The 19,007-nt window shown below is 37.2% G+C and overlaps 1 gene segment (V, D, J or C); it reads right to left on the bottom strand.

Moving 5' to 3' along the window:
* Positions 1-9,815: 9,815 nt before the first annotated feature.
* LOC124976536 (T cell receptor alpha variable 9-1-like) lies at positions 9,816-10,340 on the bottom strand. The segment is given in 2 exon segments: positions 9,816-10,153; positions 10,295-10,340. Coding segments are annotated over 2 exon segments (384 nt in total).
* Between the last annotated feature and the right edge of the window lie 8,667 nt (positions 10,341-19,007).

Raw genomic sequence — 19,007 nt, 5'->3', positions numbered from 1 at the left:
GAGTGAGGCAGGAGATGTGCAGCCTGCTGCCTACCAGCGGTACAAACGACACGTACTCTTCAGAAGTTCATGAAGCAGCTTCCGCTTTATTTGGATAACACCCTCAATATATAAGCAGTCTCATGCATATGCAATTGTAACCAGATATGCCCATTCAATCCTATTAAAGGTCAAGCGATCAGGAGCTCAAGCATACATGTAAGATATATCTGTCCACGCGCTAGGCGGCTGAACTAATTATCATGCAGCCAATGGTAAACGCTTCCTGTTTTTCTCAAGGGCATTCAACCCTGGGCCCCGGGTCTTGCCCGCCACAAGATGGAATGCTAAGGCAAAGTGAGGCAACACGGTTTCTTTCTATTACCACTCATTCACTAATTGTATTATAATAGCATCTTGCATATCATTTCTGCCTTTAAAATGAACTTGAACTAATAAATTTCTAATCATCATTATAATTCTGGAGTTCTTATACACAATATAACAGGCATGCACTTAACTCTGTATGTGCGAGTGGTGGAATGGTATGAGAACAGTGAGAAATTGTCCTGCATCGTGAAACTCCAAGACCATATTCATGTTTATATGCAACCTATTGTGTCTGAGGTTATCCTAACCAGTCCTTGGTCCTCTTCAGAAGCAGAGACAATATCCTCAGGATGAGTTCCTATGGTTAGCATCCATGATGGGTGATGGATCTAGGAGGGACTAAATCCATAGTATCATAAAATAAAAAAGAGACATTACTAAGTATAAAGAGCAACACAAGTAGCGATATGGGGATGGACTACACAACTGAGCCATGGGTAAACAGAATGCTCCTTTCTAAAAAAATCTGCATATTATTGCTTTCCTGAAGAAAATACACACACACACACATACCCCTCAGCAACTTGTAAAACCTGGGTTAGGTGGAAGATTTATTAATATGTAAAACAAAAAGTCCTTTCTTAAACATCCTGATCGCTTTCTGACTTCAAACACCTTCCTTTCCAGCATAGCTTAGGTGTGGGGGTCTCTCAGCCACGTTCCATGTGGATGAGAAAAGGGTTAACTGCTGGAGGAGGATGTTGGTTGTTTTTCAATCTATTTACCCAAAAACTTATCTACTCAATAAACACACAAGAGCCAATATTCTTTTTAAATGAGAAGGGGTGTGACAGGTCTGGCCATACCAGCTCTGGCCTCTAACAATATGGAGTAGCCCAACTCTCTTTTATTTATAGACACATAGGTAAAGGGGGCAGGACGGGGGGAGCTTCTTCTGTGATGGACAGGATAGAGTGGAGTTAGGGGAGCCATTCTCTTAGGGGGACAATTCCAGAAGGAGACAGGGAACCACTCGCAAGCAGTGCCACATGCTTCCTGGCAATCAGTGACAGACCTCCATTGCTGTTAGTTCCTGGAAGTTAGGTCCCATGACTCAACCTAGTCTGATTCTGCTAAAAAAGAATGACTTCCCACATTTATGGGTTAGAGATTCCCACCAAGGCTGGCTATAAAATTTGTGGGACCAAGTACAAAAAGAAAATTGGGGATCCCTTGCTCAAAAGCATAAAGAGTGCTATTAAATATTATAATACAGAACTCTCTGTACAAAATACTGTATAACTTACAAAACACAATGGGAATTATAATGATACCTAACTAACAACATAAATTAAAATCGCAAAACAAATTTTAGTGTCATAAAATTTTATATAAAAATCTAATATAACTTTCTGAATATGGTATCTTGGTTAATCTTTAAAATTTTCTGGTTTTCTCTTCTGCAATTTAACTTATTAGATTTTTAAGATTTAATCTTTTAGCAACCTTCAAGCATATAATTGAAAGCAATGTCAGATGGTCTTGGTAAACGCAAGGCTGCAACTGAATTTCTTATCATTTCTGATTTTGAGAAATGGTATAAGAGACACTAGAGCTCTAAAGAGTATTTTATAAACTATGAAAATATTTGCATAATTAACTGATAAATTAGTATGAAATCTGACTTTGAAAAATTCTAAAGTTGATGTTTCTAGTGGAATAAATTTCCTGAGACAATTTGACAATTTGACTTGTCATACCAATCAGTTTCTTGTGAGTCTGAATTTCATTTGAAATGTAAATTTATATATCAGCATTTAAATGTTTCTTCTGACATTTTCTGTAACTTGTAGAGATCTGATAAACTGACAGAGGCCTTATAATTTGTGTATAATTCAGAATGCTTGTTTATGCATCCAATTGCTAAATCCTCAATTATAAGACAGAATAATTTAAAATATCTTCTGTGGAAATGCTTGGTTCATCTGAAACTTCACATCAAAATAGTGCTCCACTCCATCAAGTTACTTTCATTATACTTAAGAGCTTGCATGTGCTCCTTTCCCAAGACTTTATATCCCTCCTCTGCTCATGCACATGCTCCAGACTCTTACACATACACAATACTACCATTATGAACTGATAAATTAGTATGAAATCTGACTTTGAGTAAATCTAAAATTGTGACATACAATGTCACAATTTCTCATTCGTTTTCCTGGAAAACTGAACAATCTGAAAATAACTGGAAAATAATGAGTCACCTCTCTTCTATTTGTTGACTATTAAAGTTTTTCAAGTCTTTTTCAACACAGTAATTTAGATGTTATTTATAAGCTCTGCCAGGAGATCTGTTTTAACAGTACTTTGGGCCCTGACATCTTATCAGTTGCAGCAGTGGTTCCTCATTAGAAATTCTTCCTGCAAAGAGTTTCTGGGAGAAAGGGCCCAACTCAAATGGGATTACAGTTCTGAGCAGTCTCACATTAGCAGGATAACAATGTTATGGTGTGAATCAGGACACCCAAAGTGTGCAGACGCTGTTGGGCAAGTCCTCCCTGAAGCAGAGGCTGTGGCTGCAGGTGCAGCTGCAGTTTGGGGACAGGCTGCAGGTCCCCTGGGAGCACTGTGCCCCTGCTGCACATAGGTAGGTGCCTGAGTCTTCCAGCTGGGAGGTGGAGATGTGCAGGGTGCTGTAGCGCTCCCGAAAATTCACTGTTGCCTTTAACCTTCCCTCCTGCTTTGTCCCTGAAGTCAGGAAAAACAGACTGACAAGTCCACTCCCAGGATTCTGTCGGAACCACTGCACTCTGTTCATGGTGGTAGAAAAATTGCAGGTCAGAGTATGACTGGTTCCCTCCTGGAGACTCAGGACTGAAGGACTCTGCTCCACCTGCTGCCCTCTCACCCCTGCTTGGAAAGAGAAAAGCAGACACAGAGGATGTCACTGGGGAATCAATGACCAGTTTACAAATCTATACAATGTCCCAGGAAACACCCCTGAGGATGAAGGACAGGGAGGGGTCTTCCTGCTAGATCCCCTTACCCTCTCTCACACTGTCAGCCCTAGAACACACCCTGTCCCCTCCGGGATGAACCCAACTCACAGCAAACCTGCACCCACAGAAGCCCCAGCAGAGCCCCCAGTCTCCTCTGCATGGCTGCTGGCCTGGGTGCTGGGGGCCTTCTCCCTGCTCTGCAGGTGTCAGCTCTGGGGCCAGACAAGCTGCTCTTCCAGGCAGCAGGTCCCACTGACTCACTGAGCCCCAGTCACATCTGAGCTCTGTCCTTCCCCTAACAGGGAGCTCCACCCACAGTGACCCAGGAGACTGTGGTGGTGGCTCCAGAATTGTGTGAGGACAGTGCAGGGGTAGGGGGCCTTGTTTCAGGTGAATGGAGATAAAAGTGATTTTTATTTTCTTCCAACAGTTTATATGAAAAATTTTTATGGAAAAGTGTCTGAGAAAGGAGGATGATGCTTCAGGGAAGGAGCAACGTATCCACTGGGTCAAGAGGAGCCTTGAAGAATCACAAGAAGTGTAAGCCCATTTCCCAAGTCACATAGTTTGACAAAGGTTTTTAAGAAATAAATTTTGTGAAAATTCTAATAATAGAAAAGTATTCCATAGCATGCAATGTGTATTAAGAAGTGAACCAACTTTCCTGAAATCAGGAGATCATGATTTGCATAGGAAATGTTTCTATTAAAAGTTTGGTTGGTTCAAAAAGCAATAGGATAAATATACAATGTTCACCCTGATTTATTTTCTACCTCCTCCCTTTTTCTGTCCAGCCCCTCCCCCTATACCCTGTGGGCCACACAGCAGACTCCAATGAGGCCACATATTACTGGTCAAGTTAAACAGTGTCCTCTTCCTTTTCCTCTTCTATTTTTGTTTCTTACTTTTTCCCTATCTTCTCATCTCTTTATTCTTCTTCCTTCTATTTTCAGAGAACCTGCTCTCCCTCACACTGTCAGCCCTACCCAAGTATATGAAAATACTGGATATTAGGAGTATTAGAAAAATTTCTGTCAGTAAATTGTGGAAATTTTATTCATTAAAAATTTTAACTGAAAGCAGGTGATGGAGATGTTTTCTCTCAAGCTTGCATGCATACAATGCCCAGTAAAATTCCAATTCCCTCACCTTTGCTCAGAGAATCATCCTTCCAAAGGATTTATAGACATAGAGGTTCCAATGAATATAGATACAGGCTCCAGCTCTCTGAGGTTTTATATAGAAGGCAGAGTTGAAGGCCTGAGATGAACTTTACACCAATGCCCCCTTCCCCTGTCTCTGATGTGACTGGCTTATGTTTTCTCTGGTCTCCTGTCTTAGCTGTTCATCCTTTGGGATCTTCAGAATAAGTCATTCCTTGTGTAGCCTGCAGTGCCCCCTGGTGGACTAAAACCATGAACAAAGGCCCCAGAACACCAAGTACTCAGCAATTATTCAACCCTGCCCCATTCACTGCATGTTACACACACATAATTTAGAGTACTTAAAAGAACAGAAATATGCTTTGTTTTCTAAAAGATTAAATAAAAAGGAAAACTTTGCGCAACAGAAAAAAAGACTAAAAAAAGGAAAGAAATAATCAAGAGTACACCAAGCAACACCAAAATATTAAAACCAAATCCAAAAATCAGTATTCAAATCCTACATGAAAAATTATCTGATTGAATTAAAATTAAAAATCTTGCAATATATTGTTTCATAAAAACATAGGAAAACAACCAGGAAAGCTGAACATATAGGATGAGTTTCTTCCTGCTGCCCCTGTGGGAGAGGACTGGAGCCCCCTCCCTCATCCACTAAACCACTCATGGAAGACACATCCCCAAAGTGTTTCAATTCCAGCAGTAAAGGAGAAGTCGAGATAAGAGAAAGTTAGCCAAATTAACTCCTGCAAGGTGAAATCTGAGTCAAGGGAGGTAAATTTAAAGAATTCACATACATGCAGAAAAGAGAATTGGTAAAGGAAAATAAGCAAAGATAAAATGCCAAGGATAAATGATGGCTGAGCTGCAGAAACTAAAAATGGAAAATTCCATAACCCTGAGACATCAAAGGAAAAAGACAATACATCTGAATAACAGCTTTTACATTTTTATCACTGATGCCTCTATCTCTTTTCTTTTACAATTTGGAATATTTTATAAATTATTTGTAATTGCATGTTTCTGGGCTCTCTAGAAACACACTTAAGAGAAGGAGGGGAAATCTCATTTAATTTATATATGATCAGAAATCTATATAGAGTTGGATCAGGAGAACTTCAACAGAGTTGTTCATGAACTCAACATTTATTTACCTGAAGGGTTGCTATGGACTGAATTGCATCCCACTCAAAATTTAAATGTTGAAGACCTAACCCCAAGAACCTCAGAATCTAATGTTATTTGAAAAGCCTTTATAGTAGTAATTTAAAGAAAAATGAAGTCAGATAGGTGGGTTCCACCTCACAATGACAGGTGTTCTCAGAAGAGGATGAAATTTGGGCACAGACGTGCACATCTTCAGAGGAAGGTCATGTGAAGATTCAGTGAGGTGTCACCTGCTCACCAAGGAGAGAGGCCTCAGGAGAACTAATCCTGCTGAAAACTTGGTCTTGGACTTCCAGCCTCCGGAGCTGGAAGAAAATAAATGTTTATTGTTTAAGTCACATAGTCTGTGGCATTTTGTTTTGGCAACCTAATAAATGAATACAGGAGTGCATTTTAAATATCCTAGTATATGAAACTGATGACAAAGAGCAATTTAGAGTCATACTATACATATAGAATACCTTGTACATTCCAACATTCTACCTTTTATAGCTGTGGTGTAGTGCATTTGTCTTCCAAATAAAAGTGCTTCCTTATCTTTGCCAACCCCTTGAGAACTGTGTCTGAAGGCCAAATTATTCTAATGATTTTGTTAATAGGCTAGAAAGAGTGGAAGTTTGTACTGAATATGTTATGTATTTGGTAATAAACAACAAATTGGTGAAATTTTCTTTGTAAATTCCTAACAAGTTTTTCAGTATTTCAATTCACTGTTTATAGAAAAGTTCATTAAATCTGAAAGTTTTCTGGAATAAATGTTTAGAAAAGACTATAATTGCATGATTCACAGGTCTTCAGAACTTGCAGGAACAATTATCTAAAAATTGTTCAGAGTATCTGCATATCACTTGCCAAGGAAGAATGAATATATCGACTTATTGGGGTATATAGTTAACATTAAATATTTTTTTTTCTATACTGGGAATTGAAGTCAGGGCTGCTTAACCACTGAACTGCATCCCCAGTCCCTTTTTTATATTTTATTTGGAGACAGGGTCTCGCTAAGTTGTTCAGGGCCTTGCTAAATTGCCGAGGTTGGCTTACATTAAAGCCTATTTAATTAAGACCATGGGATATTAAGAGTGTGCTAGTTAATTTAAGACTCCACTCTGAAAAGAATCAATTGATCTAGTTAGGAATACAGACTCCAGGGGTGGCAAATATCACTGTGACAGAAATCCACACAGAGAAGACCACGATTCAGCCATTCACAAGTTGATGAATGCCTGACATTTTGCTAAATATCATAGGGAGTATCAGATATTAAGTCCAAAATAGTGGCATATTCAATAGCACAATGAATAGTAGAATTTTTTTTTTTTTTTTGCAGGGGAGAGCGGTTACGGGGATTGAACTATTGAACTCAGGGGCACTCGACCACTGAGTCACATCCCCAGCCCTATTTTGTATTTTATTTAGAGACAAGGTATCACTGAGTTGCTTAGGACCTTGCTTTTGCTGAGGCTGGCTTTGAACTCGTGATCCTCCTGACTCAGCCTCCCAAGCCGCTGGGATTACAGACCTGCACCACCATGCCCAGCAGAAATGGGTTTTTAAATAAAGGTATTTAACATGTGTTTTGATTAAAGTATTTTGCTGCTGGGATTACAGACCTGTGGCATCATGCTCAGCAGAATTTTTTTTAATAAAGGTATTTAACATGTGTTTTGATTAAAGTATTTTAGAGACAACCAGTATCCTTGCATGGACAGGATATGAAAATCTAGGTTAGCCTACACTTTTGTGCCTATAAAATGGTAGCAACTATTTAACTCTTAAGAGATTCTGGGTGCAACCAGGGGTGGACACAGTGAAATGTATAAAAATTTACATGATATTCATATGGTAAGATACTACTCATCAATAGTGGTAATGAATGACTGATACTCAATAGAACATAAGTGAATCTAAAAAACACATTGAGTGAAAGAAACTAGGAATTAAAGAGTACCTACCAGACCACCATAGATTTGAATTTCTAAAAACAATTAAGGTAAATCTATGGTGGTAGAAATAAGAACTTCTGTTGCCTCCAGAATGGGTTGCCAGAAAGGGACACAAGAAAACTTTCTGGGGGTGAAAGGTGTACTATATCTCCAGATTGCTTTCAAATTATTGTTGCCTTCTCATTCCCTTTTTAAGAAATAGAAAACCAAAAGTAAGAAATTAAGCCAGTTGGTTGCATTTGAGAAAATTAACTGGAATGACAGTCTTCAGATACATTTCCATTGGTGAACGAGAATGCCTGTTTGTGTTATAAGTTAAAATATTCTTAACAATTGATTACAGTGCTGGGATTTGACTCACTGACACAATGCTTACCTAACAGGCACAAGGCCCTGAGTTCAATTGCCAGTTCAATTGAAAAAAAAAAGTTAAAATTGCCTGGATGGTATACTTTTTACGTCAAAAATCGAATGCACAAAATGTACAAAGTCAAAATTAATCTCACTGTCATAAAAATTTCATAATATTTCTAAATTCTTCTTAATATACTTTTTAAAGCAATAATAATAAACAAAGCAAGTTGTTTTTTTTTATTTCTTAGGCAGGAATGGGGAGGAGAGAAGATGGAGGATGATCTCCAGTTGCTTAAGGTTCTTGGTGCATGGATAAGTCTGGTCCAATCAGGAGAAAGACACCATTAATAATTCATGCCAGGGTAAGTTTAATATAAAAATTTTTAACGAAACAGGATCATGTCAAAAAAGCAAATTGAAGTTTATAAGTCTGCCAGACTTACAATAGGCTATTTTGTCACTAATTTTAAAGAAAGGAATAATTTAAAAACTCTTGCCATATATTCACTTAGTGAAATCCCAATAAAAGCTAAATATAAGAGGAACTGAATCAGAACACAGAAATTCATGCAATTTACCCATTTTAAACTTAATACATCACCTTACCTGCAGGTTTCTTTGGTGTCCCCCAAACCATAGGCTGTTTCCAGAGAGTAAACCTTAGTCTTTTGCATTTGATGAATGAAAGATGCTGTTGTAGAAGGTGGTAGAAGACATAGGGGTTGCACTGCTACTTAAAAAGTGTTTTAAGCAATTTTCCTGTTTTAGGGCAAACAATCCTCCAAACATCATCATCTCCTGGGATCTAAAAGGAAAAAATATCACAAGGAAAAATATTCTTTATGATCCAATAAACCAATACACATTAAGTAACTGTGATAGACAAGATAAAAGACAATCTCCAGTATTGCAAAGACAATAAGATACCTGCAGTTAAATCCAAAGATTCTTCTTTTTTAGCGATCCTTCCTCTCTTATAGCCCTGGCAACTATCCCTCCCCTTCTGTGTGAGAAATGACTTAACAATATTGGGGAAGCTAGAATTCCCTCCCCAATCAATCACAGATAAGAATTTAATCCTAGAATTTTCTTTCTCCAGACCCTGGACACTCCCTCTCTATCTTGATACCATCTCACTGATAGAAAGTCAACTCACCAAGAAATTATGAAGGGTAGGGCCTCTACAGTTTTGGGTAGTGGATGACCTGTTTTGGAGTACCCCAGTGTATGTATGACATGTAAGTAACCCAAGAAAATGAAGAAGTCTTCCAATTTCTACTTACTATGGAAAAAAGTAGGACTCTCCTCCTCCTTTCTTTATTATTTCTTTTTCCTTTAAGAATCAATTGTTGGGCTGGGGATGTAACTTAGTGGTAGAGCAATTGCCTAGCATGCATGAAGCCCTGGGTTCAATCCTTACTACCATAAAAAAAGGGACCTATTTTTTCTTTGGATGATTCCCTCAGAAATGACAAGCTTATCAAGGGAACATTATACATCTGCACCCTCATATGCCACAGCTGTCTCTGAGCACAATGTACTCCTACATGTCCTGGGAGGATATCAAAGAGATATAATTACATGCAAGGATGAACATAAAGAAAATTTCCTTTCCTTTATTGGGGGGTTTTACTTTTCAAAATCATGTATTTCTAGCAGGGTTGAGGAACTACAGTAACAATTTTCACCCTCACTGTTAAAGTATCTTGCACAAGACATATTTATTTCTTATTCTTTTGCAGTGTTGCAGGGGTTGGTTTAGATGACTTTGACAGCACAACAGTGCCTGGGGTGGATGACAGATGGCTGTGGTAGAAGACTAGTTAGTTCCTGGTCCCTACACCAGAGACATCAGCAGTCAGGCCTCTGGTTGCTGCTCAGAGTTTGTGCTCAGCTACCCCTGCAGTTTCTGCCACTGTGTCACCCAGAGCACAGTAGTACACAGCCGAGTCTGACTCTTGGACAGAGGCTTTCTCCAAGTGGAAGGAGGTGGTTTCTTTATTGTATGTGGCTTCAAAACCTTTGTTGCTTCCCTTCTCATTGGCCTTGGAGACTCTAAAGAGGAGCTGTAGACCTTCTCCAGGGTATTGGACATACCAGAATAGGGCAGGGTACAGTGAGGTTTCATAGGAACAGTTCACAGTCAGGGAAGTCCCTTCAGAGACAATCACTAGGCCTTCCGTCTGGGTCACCGAGTCTCCATTGCTTCCTCCTCCTAAAAAGAAAAAATAACAAAAATTCAGTGCAGGTTACCTCAATCATGGACAGTATTCTGCCTCTTAGAGAAATTATGGTTAAAAATGGTGTCAGCATGGTGGAATCGAAGGTTTTAAGCTCTGTATGCCATTTTCCTTACCAAACATGAAGACTAGTACAATCACTGGTCCTGGAGCACAGTTCATTTTCAGAGCCTCTGCAGTCTTTGGATCTTGACTTTGCAGTGTAAGGAAAGGTTCAGATCACAGTAAAAAGATGCATGTGAGCTCAGAAGTAAAACAGGAAGTGTGTGCATGTGTGTGTGGTGTGTGTATGTGTGTGTGTGTGTGTGTGTGTGTGTGTGTGTGTTACAAGATGCACCCCCTTGTGGGGAAGATTGGAAACTCAGCTGATTGTTGACCTGTTCTCTCAAGTCAGTACTGTAGCTCTGCCTCTGACTTCTTTTCTAAGACACCTGTTAACTGTCAGATGGCCCATCATGATTACAAAGAATAGTTGGTAATTTTCATAAGCTTATTTTTGCCCGACACATCAGATTCTTGGAAATTCTGTGCCATGACATTTCTAAGAAGAATTTAATTTTACCTTCCCTTATTTAGTCATTTTGGCCACTCTGTGATCCACTGAAAAATCATCTGAGCAAGTTTTAGGATAAAAGCAGAGGAATGTTAACCCATCTTTTGTCACTAGTACATGACTTTGGATAGCAGAGAATTTAAATTTTGTCCACTGTTGCTATTTCCACTCATGTAACAATGTCAGAAATTTAGCAGGAGGTTAACAAATATTTCTTTTTTAAATTTTTTTATTGTAAACAAATGGGGTAACAAATATTTCTTAAATGTATAAATGAAATTGAGGACACTGCCTATCTGAGTGCCATCTTGCTCTATAAATGTGTAAATGTATACATGAAGTTGAGAAAATTCCACTATTTAAAATATCATATTGTTTCACATTACTCCCTCTTTCACTCTTCCTACAACTTTTTACTTCTATGTTTATGGGGGTTTTAGCCACATCCAGCATGGATGAGGGAAGGAATAACTGTCGGAGGATGGCGCTAGCTATAAGTCAATTACTAAAAAACTTATCTATTCAATAAACACAAGAGTCAATACTCTTTTCAAATTGAAGGAGGTGTGATGTATCAGGCCATACCAGATCTGGCCTCCAACAAAACATACGAACCTACCTTCACCTTTATTATAGTCACACAGGTAAAGGGGCCAAGACCTGGAAGGGCCTTTTCTGTGAGGAAAAGGATGGGGTGGAGTTAGGGAAGCCATTTGCTTAGAGAATTAGCATTTCCTCAAGGGTGATCCACTCTGTACAGGGCCACTTACTCCTCAGCTCTGAAACAGTTTTCCATGGCTGCCAGTTCCTTGGAGTCAGACCTCTGTATCCCATGGTTTAGACAAGTCTGATTCTGCTAGACATGGATGGCTCCCCATATATGTTCTCTCCTCCTTCCTCATAAACATCACATCCTACACCACTTCTGTTCTCTCTTTGCCCACCATCTGAAATCATAAATCCTTTTGCAAACTTAATATTTATTGTTGGCAATAACTGAACAAATCATTTCTGTATATTCCAACAAAACTATAGATAGTGTAGCAGGAGCTATTTGGTTTAATGTTGTATATTGTTTGCATTGGTTGTTGTTAATATTTGTCTCCCCCTTAAAGGCAAGTTACTGGAAAACTCCAGGGACACTATAAATCTACAGGGTAGAAAGTGTACTGCCTCAGATCCATACTGCTAGATGAGTTGACAGACACACAAACAGCATGAATAAAAAAGAGAACAAATTGCCCCAAACAAATCAAGATACTTCAATAATAGAATTAATTGACAGCACAGTGGAAGAAATGTCAGAGAAGGAGTTTAGAATGTACATAGTTAAATTGATACACAAGGTAAATGATGACGTAAGGAGTGAAATCAGAGATAAAATTCAGGAGGTGAAAGATCACTTCAATAAAGAAATAGAGATTCTGAAAAGAAATCAACCAGAAATCCTCAAAATGAAGGAATAAACAAATCAAATTTACAAATCAATGGAAAGCATCACCAACAGAATAGACCACTTGGAAGACAGAACTTCAGGCAATGAACACAAAATATGTAATCTTGAAAACAAAGTTGACCATAGAGAAAAGATGTTAAGCGACCATGAACAGATCTTCCAAGAAATATGGAATAACATGAAAAGACCTAATTTAACATTTATTGGGATAGAAGAAACTCAGAGACACAAACCAAAGGAAAGTACAATCTTTTCAATGAAATAGTATCAGAAAATTTCCCAAACCTAAAGAATGAAACAGAAAATCAAACTCAGGAGGCTTACAGGAACCCAAAAATATAAAACTACCAAAGACCCACACCAAGGCACATTATTTTGAAAATGCCTAGCATACAGAATGAATATAGAATTTTAAGAGCTGCCAGAGAAAAACAACAACAACATTTAGAGGGAAAGCAATCCAGATCAAAGCTGATCTCTGAACCCATACTCTCAAAGATAGGAAGTCTCAGAATAACATATACCAAGCTCTGAAAGAAAATGAATACCAACCAAGAATTATATACACAGCTAAATTAAACTTCAGATTTGAAGGTGAAATAAAAACCTTCCATGATACACAAAAGTTAAAAGAATTCATAACTAGAAAGTCTGCACTACAGAACAGACTCGGCAAAATATTCCCTGAAGATTAAATGGGAAAAAAAGTGAAAATCATTAAAAGGAGAAACTACACTAAAAGAAAAGGCAATCAAAGGAGAAACTAGTGTAAATTAAAAACCAGAAATAAACCCAAATGGCCAGGAATACAAATCTTATCTCAATAATAAACCATGAATGTTAATGGTTAAACTCCTCAATCAAAAGATTTTAACACCCAGATTGGATTACAAAACAAAACCCAACAATATGCTGTCTCCAAGAGACTTGTCTTATAGGAAAGGGCATCCACAGACTACAGGGGAAAGAAAGGGAAAAGATATATCATTCACATGGGTCATGTAAACAAGTAGGGGATTCTATCTTCATATCAAATAAAGTGGATATCAAGCCAAAGTTAGACAGAAGGGACAAAGAAGGACATTTTATACTGCTTAAAGGAATTACACATCAGCAGGACATAACAATTGTAAATAGTTATGCCCCAAACAATGGAGCGTCTGTGTACATTAACAACTCCTTCTCAATTTCAAGAATCAAATAGACCACAACACAATAATATTGGGTGAACTTAACATAACTCTCTAACCACTGGATAGATCCTCCAAACAAAAACTAAACAAAGAAACTATAGAACTAAATAATATAATAATTAATTTAGATTTAACAGACATATATAGAGTATTTCATTTATAAATGATCAAATACACTTTCTTCTCATCGGCACTTGGATCCTTCTTTAAAATAGACCATATCTTATGCCACAAAGCAATTATTAGCAAATACCAAAAAATTCTATCAGATCATAATTGAATGAAATTAAAAATCAAGGATAAAATAAAAAATAAAATCCACTCTAACACTTAGAGACTAAACAATATGCTATTGAATGACCAACGGTTAGCAGAAGAAATCAGGGATGAAATAAAAAAAAAACTTAGAAGTAAAATACAAACCATATCAAAATCTTTGGGACACTCTGAAGACAGTTCTAAGAGAAAAGTTCATTGCATTGAACTCATTCATTAAAAGATTAGAAAATATCAAATAAATAACATAACATTATATATCAAAACCCTAGAAAAAGAACAAATCAGGAAATAATTAAAATCACAGCTGAAATCAATGAAATTGAAATAAAAGAAACAGTTTTAAAACTTGACAAAACAAAAAGTCAGTTCTTTGAAATAATAAATAAAATTGATAAACCCTTAGTCACACTAATGAAGAGAAAGGGAAAGAAAATTACTAAAATTCATGATAATATAGAAAATATCACAATGGGCATTACTGAAATACAGATGATACTCAGAAATTATTATGAAAATTTATACTCCAATAAAATAGAAAATTGTGAAGATATTAACAAATTTCTAGAGACATATAACCTACCCAAACTAAATCAGGATGAAATACACAATTTAAACAGATTAATTTCAAGCAATGAAATAGAAGCCATCAAAAGCCTACCAACTAAGAAAAGCTCAGGATCAGATGGATTCTTAGCCAAGTTCTACAAGACCTTCAAAGAAGAATTAACACCATAGTCCTCAAATTATTTGATGAAATAGAAAATCGGGGAACCCTTCCAAACTCATTCTATGAAGCTGGTATCACCCTGATACCAAATCAGACAAAAACACATCAAAGAAAGAAAACTTCAGACCAATATCCCTCATGAACATAGATGCAAACACTCTTAATAAATTCTGGCAAATCTCACACAAACACATATTAAAAATTTAGTGCACCATGATCAGGTGGGTTTCAAGCTAGGGATGCAAGGTTGGTTCAACATTCGGAAATCAATAAAAGTAATTTATCACTTACAGAGACTTAAAGACAAGAATCATGATTATCTCAATAGATGCAGAAAAAGCATTTGACAAAATACAGTACCACTTCATGTTCAAAACACTAGAAAAACTAGGGATAGTAGGAATATACCTCAATATCTCATAAAAGTCATATATCTAAACTGAAGGCCAACATAATTCTAAATGGAGAAAAATTGAAAGCATTCCCTCTAAAAACTGGACCAAGACAAGGATGCCCTCTTTCACCACTTCTATTCAACATCATCCTTAAAACTCCAGCCAGAGCAATTAGACAGGAGAAAGAAATTAAAGAGATATGAATATGAAAAGAAGAACTCAAACTATCCCTATTTGATGAAGACATGATTCCATATTTAGAAGTCAAAAAGTTTCACCAGAAAATTTCTAGAACTCATAAATAAATTCAGCAAAGAAAAAGAATATAACATTAACACCCAGAAATCAAATGTGTTCCTATACATCAGTGATGAATTCTCTGAAAGAGAAATTAGGAAAACCACCCCATTCACAACAGCCTCAAAAAAAGTATCTGGGAATCAATCTAACAAAAGAGGTGAAAGACCTCTACAATGAAAACTACAGAAAAACTAAAGAAAGAAATTGAGGAAGACTTTAGAAGCTGGGAAGACATCCAATGCTCCTGGATAGGCAGGATTAATATTGTCAAAATGACCATACTATCAAAACTGTTATACAGATTCAATGAAATTCCTATTAAAATCCCAATGACATTCTTCATAGAAATAGAGAAAGCAATCATGAAATTCATTTGGAAAAATAAGAGGCCCAGAATAGCCAAGGTAATCCTTAGCAAGAAAAGTGAAGCAGGAGGCATCACAATACCAGACCTTACTCAAATTATGCTACAGAGCTATAGTAACAAAAATGTCATGTTATTGGCACAGAAACAAACAGATAGTTCAATGAACAAAATAGAGCACACAGAGACAAACCCACATAAGTACAATTATCTCTTAGTAGACAAAGGTGCCAAAAACATGCAAAAAAAAAAAAAAAAAGAATGCCTCTTCAACAAATGGTCCTGGAAAAACTGAAAATCCGTATGAGGCAAAATGAAATTAAACCCCTAACTCTCACCCTGTAATAAACTCAACTCAAAGTGGATCAAGGACTTAGGCATTAGAACAGAAACCCTGTGCCTAAAAAAAGAAAAAGTAGGCCTGAATCTATATCAAGCTGGTGTAGGAACTGACTTCCTTAACAAGACTTCTACAGTGCAAGAAGTAAAATCAAGAATCATTAAGTGGAATGGAATCAAACTAAAAATCTTCTTCAAAGCAAAAGTAACGATCAAGAACATGAAGAGAGAGCCTACAAAATGGGAGGAAAATCTTTGCCACCTGCACCCCAAATAGAACATTAATCTCCAGGATATATGAAGAACTCAAAAAGCCCAAAACCACAAAACCAAATAAGCCATTCAATAATTGGGCTAAGGAACCGAACAGATACTTCACAGAAGAAGAAATACAATAGATCGATAAATACATGAAAAAAGTATTCAACATCTCTAGCAATTAGAGAAATGCAAATTAAAACTACACAGTGATTTCATCTTCATATGGCAATTATCAAGAATACAAGCAACAATAAGTGTTGTTGAGAATGTGGGGGGAAAGATACACTCATACATTGCTGGTGGGACTGCCAATTGCTTCAACTACTATGGAAAGCAGTAAACTTGGAATGTAACCAACATTTGACCCAGTTATCCCACTCCTAGGCTTATAACCAAAGTACTTAAAAATCAGCATATTATAGTGATGCAGCCACATCAATGTTTATAGCAGCTCAATTCATAGTAGCTAAACTATGGAACCAACCTAGGTGCCCTTCAACAGATGACTGGATAAAGAAAATGTGGTATATATACACAATGGAATATTACTCAGTCTTAAAGAAGCACGAAAGTATGGCATTTGCTGGTAAATGGAACTGGAGAATATCATGCTAAGTAAAATAAACCAATTCCCCAAATCCAAAGGTGGAATGTTTTCTCTGATGTGTGATGCTAATTCACAATGGTGGGGGAAGGGAAGGGAAGAATAGAAGTACTTTGGATTAGACAAAGGGGAATGAAATGAAGGGAGGGGGAATGGGAATAGGAAAGATAGTAGAATGAATGGGACATTACTTTCCCATATGTTTATATGATTACATGACCAATGTGATTCTACATCATATACAACCAGAAGAATGAGACGTTACACTCCATATATGTATAATATGTTCAAAAATATTCTACTATCATGTATAACTAATTAGAACAAATTTTTAAAAATCCACTTAGATTGTCCTTACCTGTTTAATTTATACCAAGAAGGCTGAATGATCAAGGAACTAACTGGGAGAGAAAGAAGGAAGGATGCCTTTTTTTTTTTTTTTTTTTTTTTTGCCAAGCCCTACCAATGTTTATCCTCAGACACAGACGCCTTTTCAGTGTGTTACTGGAAACCTCAACTCTACATGAATTCAGAGAAGATAACTACATGGTCTTGAATAAGGTGTAAACACTAACGGACTCCAGAGTAGGATACAAAATTAAGTTTGGATGCTATTCAGGTTCATACCCACTTTTCTCTCTTCCTTAATCTTGTGTTCAACCTCTGAATAAGCAGTGTCTTCCTCCTTTCCTAGTCTTTTTGACTCATGGGTCAAACCTAATCTCCCTGAAGTTTAAACAGAAGCAGAGTGAGCCACTTCATTTTCTGTGATTTAGTTTTTCAAGTTAACTTTGTCCCTTGTTTGGTAGGTATCTTCTATTCCTCTGAGAGAATCTGTTGCCCACACTGAGGTAGATGAATGTCATGGGAGAATCATAGGCACTCAAATTGTAGCCAGGTGTGAGTGGAATGCATTAGCCCATGTAGGTCAATCACAAAATTTGCGTTAGGTAAATCCCAGCTAACAAAGGAGTCGTTCAGACAGCCTGATTCCAAGAGCTCAGAAGCTCTGCTTCAGGACTTTGATTCACTGTGACGCATTAGTCAAGAGTTAACCAGTACACCTGGGAACAAAGTCCTTACTATACTAAGTGAAATGTAGTTGAAACTGTGAAACTATTGGAATTCTGTTTTGTAAATAAAAGATTTCTCTAATAATTCAAGCAGACAGTAGCTGCTTTTATAGTTTTGTAATAATTTATGGTGTTTTATAAGTTTCTATTTAGAACTTTTGTCGTTTTTCAGAGTAATGACTCTGAACATGAAAGACATCAAAGGTGAAAATTAAGCTAATGACTCATTCATTTTTTCTATTACTATATTCAAACTTTAAAACTTGATGTCCTCAATGGAAGCAGATGCCATATTCACAAAATAAATCACCCCATAAGTGCTGTTGAATGAGTATGCAATAGATGACACAAGAAATATGCTTTGCCACTAAGGTGAAGAAGGAGACCTTCCTGGTATAAATCTGTGACTAATAAATCTCAATCAGTATACTCTTTTGGATTCCTGGGCTGGGGTTGAGGCTCAGTGCTAGAGCAACTGCCTAGCATGTGTGAGGCACTGGGTTTGATTCTCAGCACCCCATAAAAATAAATGAATTAAGTAAAGATCTACCAACATCTAAAAAATATTTTAAAAAATATTCTGGATTCTATGCCTCCTAGTCCTATTTCTTCCTTTTCTCATCCAGGATCTGTCATTTGTGCTAGCAGTAGTTCCCTAATACTTGAATTTGGGTATCCAACCACTTTTTCACTGAATATAATGAAAGAAAAAATTGAGGAATCTCCGGATTGAGAGGGCTTAAAATACTAGAGGTTACTTTTTTTTCTTTTTGTTTATTGTTTTCTAAGCTGGGTTATTCTAGTGTCAGTTTAGTTGAATAGGAAACATTTCTAGCAATCCCCTTATTCCTGTGGTTCTGAGTACAGAAATGAATATGCACAATATTTGGGAGGCAGTCAGGAAGCAGCACCGTTCTCTTTAGAACAGCTCCTTGGTCAGGTATGGGGAAAGGCACAGGGTGTTGGCTGATCCCATTTTGTTCTTCCTCCTCACCTGGCAACAGATAACTAACACCAATGCAAATAAAGTTGCCACCATTGCAATACTTCTGAATAATAAAGATATCACAAAAGCAGCTACAACAACTTGCACCTGAATCCCATGCTATTCACAACAACTAATTAGTAATTGTGATGGTACAGTCTTTCAGGATGTATCACCACCCGCTGACCCTGAATAATGGGATCCTTGTTGCCATCTGCTCATGAATAATTTAATGAGAATTCTGTGCACTATCTTTCTAGGACAGCTTCGTTACCAAATCTCTTACAATGAATTCCTCCA

Source organism: Sciurus carolinensis, chromosome 2 (assembly GCF_902686445.1).
Source record: "Sciurus carolinensis chromosome 2, mSciCar1.2, whole genome shotgun sequence".
Taxonomy (NCBI): domain Eukaryota; kingdom Metazoa; phylum Chordata; class Mammalia; order Rodentia; family Sciuridae; genus Sciurus; species Sciurus carolinensis.
Note: the sequence above shows the minus strand (reverse complement) of the source record. Positions and strands in the feature narration are given on the sequence as shown.